This window comes from Hypomesus transpacificus, chromosome 19 (assembly GCF_021917145.1).
Source record: "Hypomesus transpacificus isolate Combined female chromosome 19, fHypTra1, whole genome shotgun sequence".
Classification (NCBI taxonomy): domain Eukaryota; kingdom Metazoa; phylum Chordata; class Actinopteri; order Osmeriformes; family Osmeridae; genus Hypomesus; species Hypomesus transpacificus.
The window spans coordinates 6731229-6739770 of NC_061078.1; the positions used below are offsets into that span (position 1 = coordinate 6731229).

At 47.4% G+C, this 8542-nt stretch overlaps 1 protein-coding gene across 1 annotated transcript; it reads left to right on the forward strand.

The window, feature by feature from the left end:
• Positions 1-354: 354 nt before the first annotated feature.
• On the forward strand, positions 355-8216 carry LOC124481953 (C-type lectin domain family 18 member A-like). Its single transcript, XM_047042256.1, has 12 exons — positions 355-574; positions 1182-1273; positions 4826-5056; positions 5318-5415; positions 5623-5744; positions 6056-6163; positions 6289-6381; positions 6475-6581; positions 6724-6853; positions 7018-7114; positions 7575-7666; positions 7751-8216. Exons 1-12 carry the CDS (start codon positions 445-447, stop codon positions 7786-7788), a joined length of 1338 nt encoding a protein of 445 aa, XP_046898212.1. The 5' UTR covers positions 355-444; the 3' UTR covers positions 7789-8216.
• Positions 8217-8542: the final 326 nt, after the last annotated feature.

Genomic DNA, 8542 nt, shown 5'->3' on the forward strand with positions numbered 1-8542 from the left:
ATGTTTTATTGCTGGAGGGTAGTTGGCAGGGACGAAACCTTTCATTGGGACTAGTTCCAAACATTCATATCAAGACCGAGACGCATGAAGAAACTTTTATCGCGGGTAAACTAATCTTTGCAGACGAAACATTCTCACATATGCATGTATGTGATTTAATACTGTGCGGTTAAATGGTGAGATGAGATTTAAAAGCCCACTCGTCCTTGCGGCTTTCCGACTGATCGTGTGTTATTTCACTGTAGTTTAGAATTGGGAGAGAGTGGACCGTGCCAGCCGTGTGTGCGCGTGAGTGGTTATGAACAGTTGCAATGCGTTGAAAACTGAGTGAATGAGCGAAACGAAGAGAGAGAAAGAGAACGAACAGGAAGAGGGAAGGAGAGCCACTTGTCCGGGAGCCACTTGTCCTGGAGAATTACTTTGGCACTGTGTATCCTTGTAGCCATGGGGTTGATAACGGGACACTGGAGTTTACTTATGTTTGTTGTGCTAGGCCTTGCACTCCAGACCCTGCAGTCCCACGCAAGCCATACAATCACCAAGAGAGTGGACAGTACAGAAGACTCACCCAGCGGTAAGGGAAAAGCGCCTGCGTGATTGTGGTCAGCACCGGTGCCGGTCAAGAGAAACAGCAGGGTGTCCGCATGGCACTGGCGGAGGGAACTGGGGACGCGTGTTCTAGACGTAGGAAAGTTATAGTTTTACAGTTGGCTGCGCGTGTTCCCTTACTAACCAAAATCAAAATTTCGTTTAATGTTTAACAATGATTAATTTCACTGAACTTGATAGGCCAGGCTACGCAATGAAAGCTGAACCGTAGAGTAACAGAATGAATATGCATGGTACAGTAGTCAATCGGTTTATTATGTGAACAGGCTTGCACATATTTTCGATAGGCATAGACCTATTAAATATAGGCTACTGTGAGCCTATCTATCCAAATAAACTAATATTGTTTTTTATAGCCTACCTTTGACTAACGCGACCTAAAACACTGTCATCATTTGCATAGGCCCGTAGTTGATATTTGACTTTTAAATGTTCACCAATATGTTGTGAGTGAATGCACTGTATAAAACAAAATCCTACTCATGTACTCCCTTACCCCCCTTAAAGGAACTTGCATTCCGTTGCCATGGAAACTAGTGCCGGCGTAATTGCGCGCTTTTCTTTTATTCCAGGGCTCGGGGTGAAGGAGCATTTTCAGATTGTCACGCTGCACAATAGACTGCGCAGCCGGGTCAACCCCATGGCGGCCAACATGCAAAAAATGGTTTGTCTCCTCCCTTTCATGCAGCGTCCTGTGTGTGTGTCTGTGTGCATGTGTGAGAGAGAGTTGGGGGTGGGGGAACAATAGAGAAACACAGATTTTTTCTGTGAATCTACTGTAGATTATTTGTTGCCAATCATATCACATAACATACCTTTCTGTGACTCTTGACTGTTACAAACGCCATACACCATAGTCTTTTTGCCTAATAAATGGCGTTGGCTCATAGTTATTTTAAGCAGCCAGGCAGTTACCAAAATGAATTTTAACGGCAATGTACTTTACCAGAATTCCACCTACCTAACCTTGATTGCTCAACCACATATGATGCTTGCATTGGGTTTTCTGTTGGTGCTATACAGACACCTCAGGTGAAATATAGACTTCACCCTCCGTACACTCATTGAACAGCCTATGGACCTTTTTAATATAGTATTGCAGGTGTCATGGTATCACTTCTCACCTCTCTCTTTCCCACGACTGCTGCTGCTCGTGGACACCAAGGTCACCTGTCACACTGAAACCTACCCCCTTCTCTCCCTCTCTCTCCACCTCTCCTTATTTCCCTCTCTTTCTCATTCCTTTCCTGTCTCACTCATTCTCTCACACTCTCCCTTTCTCTCTCTAACTCTTTCTCGCTCTCTCATTCTCTGTTTGATTTATGAGGGATTGTCACAGCGCATTCATTGCCCCCTTGTCAAATACCTTTCAGGCTCAAATTAAGGAACATTCATAATTTATTGTTTACGATTTGTAGCCTATAAGAGACAGGCACTGCGCCCCTTCCCCAGTAGAAAAGCTGACCCTCCAACACAGCCATGGTCCCTGAAGGGATCCCTGTTTCCCAAACTCCCAGCCCCAAACAAAGACAGAAATCCCGGTGGTGCCTCGGAGGGTATCCTCTGTCCGAATGGTGATATCCCCAACAGAGTGTAGTCTAGGTTCCTGGAGTGTGATAATGTTTACGCTGTAGGCCGGAGTCTCGTGGCTCAGACGCCCTGCTGTTCTCTTCAGGATGGCCTTCCATGCCATCTCTGGCCTGCAAGCACATGTACGTAATGACATCCTGCCTGAAGATCACACCAAAAAAGGTGTTTGGTCAGGATGAGGATTATGTTATAATGTACTTTCTCTCCCGGTGACACAGTTTGGTAGCAGACCAAGTTGGTAGGTTAGGCTGGGATGCAGTGTATTTGCTGATCGTCACCACGCTATAAAAAGCTCTGTTTTGTCTCTAGTCATTTTGCTGACTGGACTGTCCTGCCAGCTTGTACTCTATGTATTTTCAGCTGAAGCTTCTCTGACTCACTGGGCCTGACTCACTCGTGTGTCACACAGTCCCACACTGAGCCAGCATGGGAGAACCCCGTGGAGCAGTTTCTCATGTCTCTGTCTGGCTTCAGTAGCAGGGTACGGCTCTGAACTGATGCAACATGGCATGTAGGGGGGCGGGGTTGTTTTCCGGACTGGGACCCCCTTCTCGCCCCCCCCCCTGCCCCCCCTTTCCCGTCCACACACATTCACACACACGTATACACCAGACACACACCACACGCACACTGTGGTGGCATCAAAGCGCATGCCGCTGATGACTTTGACCGGCAGACATCAGAGAGAGAAGGGAACAATGACCTCAAGGGGACTCAGTGTAGGGTCTTAACTAGCCTTCATCCTCACCACTCAGTTATGCCCCCCCAGCACCCCCACAGACATCTGGTCATACCACCATTCACAACTTCCACCAACACCACCCTCCGCCACCGCTAGGATCCCTGGGACAGTACGGAAGGGGAAAGGGGAAGCAATGGACTGATGGCAGGGTCTTTAAGGGGGAGAGAGAGAGACCACTATCACCCCCTCGTATCGTTCCTCTCTCTCTGTCCATCCCTTCCTCTCTTTCCCCTTTCTCTCCGACAGCTGTAAGAAGAGCCTCCCCCCAGGGTTCAGCTGGTCCATGAAACTGCATGTGCTAAAACACCCCATATTACCACACAGGGTGCTGACAGCCGCCTCTACGGCAACGCACACCGCTTGCGAGGGTGCCTCCTGCTGAGCAGGGACATTCCGCTGTCGTTTGACGCTTGCGAGGTGAGACAGGAGTCACTGGATTAGCCAGTGAGTGAAAGTTAGCCACTCCAGCTCCAGACAAACAGAGGCCCAGGCTATCCCAGGTCTCTGTAACTGGAAACAGGGTTGTAGAGGAGGGTAGTTCGCTCCCTTCTCCCTCTAGACCACCCAGCCCCTCGAGGGCCAGAAGGAGGAAGTGACTGGAGACAGTGTGTAGCTGAGGGCTGCTTCTGCCTGGAGATTTGTTGGTTGGTTGGGATCCATGCCTCCCTGGCAGGACCACTCTAAAGTGTGTCAGGATATCACTTACTCTGTTAGATGGTAGAGACAGAACACTAAGAATGTTAATTAGAAGAGAGAGAGCGTGTGTGTGGGAGTGTGTGTGAAAGTGTGTGTGTGTGTGTGTACAGTATTGGTGTGTGTGTGTGTGTGTGTGTGTGTGTGTGAAAGGAAGGAAGGTTCATCTGATCCCTTCACTTCACAGACACACCTCTCAACAGACTAGAGTGATTAAAGGACCCTAGCCCGCCCATACTTTCCCACCTGAGTGCCCCTACCCCCCCCACCCCCCCCTTGCATGGTCCCTGAGGGGCAGACAAAGCTTTCAGCCTACCTCAGATGGCGTGAGGTCAGCAGCCCCCCTCAGGCCCCCATCCCCTCAAGCCAAGGATCCTCTTTCAGACTGTAAGACCCCCTCTCTCTCCCTCTATTCTACCCCTCTGTCTGTTTGGCTGACTGGCTGGCTGGATGACTATATGACTGGCTGGGTGGATGACTGGTTGTCTGGATGTAGGGTGGGACTGTATGCCCTTGGGACAACTCTTCTGTTCGTCATGGATGCAGTTCTGAACCAGTTTAACAGATGAGTGACTACAGCCAATTACCTATTGGATCCTTAGGGAGAGGCAGGGAGAAAGGTCATTGTGCCACATAATGCACTGTACATGCACACACACGCACACACTTGAGCACACACACTCACACACTTGCTAGAACTGACCAAGTCAATGAGTCACTGAGCATAAACAATACAGGAACTTTTATTAGGAGATACGCCTGAAAGAGGCCACTTAAACAAAAATTGGCCCTGAGAGAGAGAGTTAGAGAGAGAGTAAGAGAGAGAGAGAGTAATAGAGAGAGTTAGAGAGAGAGAGAGTAAGAGAGAGAGGGGAAGAGTTAGAGAGAGAGAGTAAGAGAGAGAGAGAGTTAGAGAGAGAGTTAGAGTTAGGGAGAGTTAGGGAGAGAGAGCTAGAGAGAGAGAGGGAGAGTTAGAGAGAGAGAGTAAGAGAGAGAGAGAGTTAGAGAGAGAGAGAAACACAGGACATAAAGTCAACCCAGTTTATGGAGTAGAAACATATTATACATATTTGACATGAATGTGCATGTGCCTGTGAAAGTGTGTGTGTACTAATGTGTTTGACAAAGTGTGCATACATACATGCCTTCATGCATGTGTGTGTATGACTCACCTCCTGGTCTGTGCTGCAGGAGTGGAGTGAAAAGTTGTCCCTTCTTGCCAAGGAAAGGGCAGTCTCCTGCTCTACAGAGCCCTCCTCTTTTGATGCTCCGCCACGTCACATTGGTTGGAACATCCATCAATCGTTCCACGCTGGCACCTCATTCACTGAGGTCATTAGCGCCTGGTTTGAGGAAGGGCGGAACTACATGTACTTGAGTGGCCAATGCAGAGAGAACAGCACTTGTCAACAGTACACACAGGTAAAACACAACCAACGACAAAGAGTAGAGTCTACAGTACAGAGCAGCTTATCTTTAATGTCCATTAGTTGGATGGACACACATCTCACACATTCCATTCAATGTCAGGGAGCAATGTAAAATGCTTCTTTAATGAAAATAAAAATGTTTTTGGATGTGAAATGATCGAATTTCTCCTGTTCCTCTCTGCCTCCTGTTCTGCCCCCTTCCTCTCTTCCTCCCCTCCCTGCCTTCCCTGTCTGCCCCCCTCTATGCCCCTAGCTGGTGTGGGCCACCTCCAGTCTTGTGGGCTGTGCCAGCCAGCTGTGTCTGCAAGGAGCAGAACGACTCCATGTGTTTGTCTGCGTATACTCACCTGGGTAAGCCAATGTCTGTCTGTCTGTCTGTCTGTCTGTCTGTCTGTCTGTCTGTCTGTCTGTCTGTCTGTCTGTCTGTCTGTCTGTCTGTCTGTCTGTCTGTCTGTCTGTCTGTCTGCCTGCCTGTTTAACTCCCATATCTGAGCTCATCTTATGTGTGTTTTTCATGTTTTAGTACTTTTCCGTGTGTGTGTGTGTGGGTTACTGCAGGGGAAACTGGGAGGTGAACGGCCGGATGGTGGTCCCTTACAAGGCCGGCTCCTCCTGCTCTCTCTGCACCTCCTCCATGTCTGGCTGTTTCAGACTGTGGGATCATGTAGGAGGACTGTGTGGTGAGGACACACACACAGATGTATTTTCAGTTACGTAATTAGGTTTACCTGTTAAGTCTTAAATAGATAACATGCAAAGAATGTTCCACATAGACAACAAATACAAGTCATAGTCTAAATATTCAAGGGAACACAAAGATTTTCATTGTTGTGAAAAGTAATGAGTTGACTTTGGTGGTCATGTCAAGGGTGTTTTTTCTCACTTGTAAATGGATGTTATTTTTTTGCGTTTAGATCTACATGGGTGTATCTGTTTTCATCTGTGTGTGTGTGTCTATGTGTGTGTGTGTGTTTACGTGTGTGTGTTTCAGAGACCCCCAGGAACCCGTGTCGTATGAGCTGTGGACCACATGGTCGTCTCAATGTCTCCTCCTGCCTGTGTCTCTGTAGCCCAGGCTTCACCGGACGCTTCTGCCAGGGTACCAGTCTGTGTGGGGTTGTTTGTGCATGTGGCCTTTACATTTAGTTCCACAAGGTGTGTGTGTGTTTTATCCTCAGTTACCCAAGTTTTGTGTGTGTGTGTGTGTGTCTGTGTGTGTGTCAGTGCACTGCAGTGTGCAGTGTGTACACGGCCGCTACAAGGAGGAGGAATGCTCCTGCCAGTGTGACGTGGGCTACGGAGGGGCAGAGTGTGCAGGTGAGGTATGTGTACGTGTGTGTACATATTTTTGTCAGCTAGATTAATCTAATATTGTGCTCAGTTCCGTGTGTCTGCTGTTTCTCATTGTAGAAAAGCTCAGCTTCCCATTCCAGCGCTGTGACGTTACTATAGATGGAGTCTGCTTCATGGTGTCCCCTGAGACAGAAACCTACTATGGAGCAAAGAGCCAGTGCCTGGTGAGACACACTCACACACACACATACACACACACACATGCACACAGACACACACCCAGGTGGGCGAACAAAGACATAGACACAGTGCTTTTACAGGTTGTTTCTGCTCTGGTTTTGCCCCTGTTTCCCTGACTCCCTTCAGGAGCATGGCGGTGTTCTGGCCCAGATCCACCACCAGAAGTTCCAGGACATCCTGGCATTCTACCTCAGCCAGCTGGAGACCAGTAACGAGGTCACCAACCCGGACTTTGAGACCAGGAACTTCTGGATTGGTACCATAGTCCTACACAAACCTTGTCTTTAGGGTAGATTCCTGCAAAAAGGAAGGGTGAAATGTACAGTTTTCATAAGTGTCCCTGTTCTTCTCTTAATACCTCATATATGAATAAATAATAAGTAGAATGTGAGCATGAATGCGTGTGTGATTTTCTCCCAGGTCTGACATACAAACCAGGGAAGGATTCGTTTCGCTGGGACACAGGAGAGGCAGCCACCTTCAGCAGCTTTGCCTTTGGACAGCCAGACAACCAGGGGTAAAGAAGGGGGTCGGGGGCGGAGGGAGGAATGGAGAGGGAGAGCGAAGGGAGAAGGGGGGGAAGGAGGGCAAGAGGAGACAGATGGAGGAGGGAGAAAGATAAGAGAAAAGGGAGAAAGATATTTATCTTTCTTTTTGTGTAAGAATGAGGATCATTATATGAGAAGGTGCTGACACAGTGCCATGAGGTACTAGCTAAGGAATTTGGTGGCCTTTTGCAGAATGAATACATCTATACTGTCAAAGCAACACTATACTGTTGATGTGATTAATAATCCTTCCACTTGTCAAAAAGATCTCCACTTCCAGATCTGACCACTAGATGTCCTCCTGTCCTTCTTTCTTTTGCATCGCTCTCTGTCTCCGTCTCTTTCTGTCTCTTTTCTGTCTCTCTGTCTCTCTCTCTGTCTTTCTATATCTCTCTCTCTCTCTCTGTGTTTCTCTCCATCTGGCTACAGCTTTGGCAACTGCGTGGAGCTTCAGGCATCCAGCGCCTTCAACTGGAATGACCAGCGCTGCAAAACACACAACCGATATATCTGCCAGTATGGTGAGGCTCTGGTGGGGGAAGCGATCAGGTAGAGAAGGAAAGAATGTTACTAACATGTGTGTGATTGTGTGTATGTCTTTACAGCTCCAGAGCAAATTGCCTTGTGGGAGGCTGGTCGGTAAAGAAGCTTCTGCTGAAAGGGTTCACATGGGGGTCACAGGGAGGTCAAAAGCTGAAGGAAGGTCTATCTTAAACAGTACTCTTACTTGATCATGAGCATACTGGACTGCCTGCACATGTGGGGGTTGTAATAAAGCAAACCCACCATTAGTTGGGGTCTCCACACAGACACAGAGCCAATCAGAAACAGGACACCTGTGGACATAAACTACTTTTGAGCCCCATAGTTCTGTTCTGTTTTGTTAGAAAGTTGTGTCATCGGGCTTTATATTTTATATTTGTCTTTGTCTATTGTTATGTGTCTTATGTTACCAACCCCAACGGTCACATCCATGCATCGAGCTCTGCATAGGCCAATTGTTGTTGCTTTGAATCTGATAAGTGTTGAGAAACTGAATAAAACTGCTATTATTTGTGTTTGATTATATTCATAAAATGTATTTCTGTGTTGTTGGTCCTTGTAAGTTGCTGGTAGAACAAGGTTAGTAAGAAGAGTTGTATCACTGCAGGGTTTGACTTACCACTAACCCTCAGATGAACTGTGGATATACATGTTACATCCACTAGATGGCGACTATAAGCTTTTACAGATTCTAAAAGGATTTGCTAGATTTTGCACATTGGCTGTAGCCAAACATTATCCCTGTGATGGTCATATGAAGACAGTCTTAAGCTGTTATGAACTAACCAGCATCAGCATGTGCTGGTTTTCAATTAGTACACTTTTTTTATCAGGTTCCTTCTCTGACTGCAATT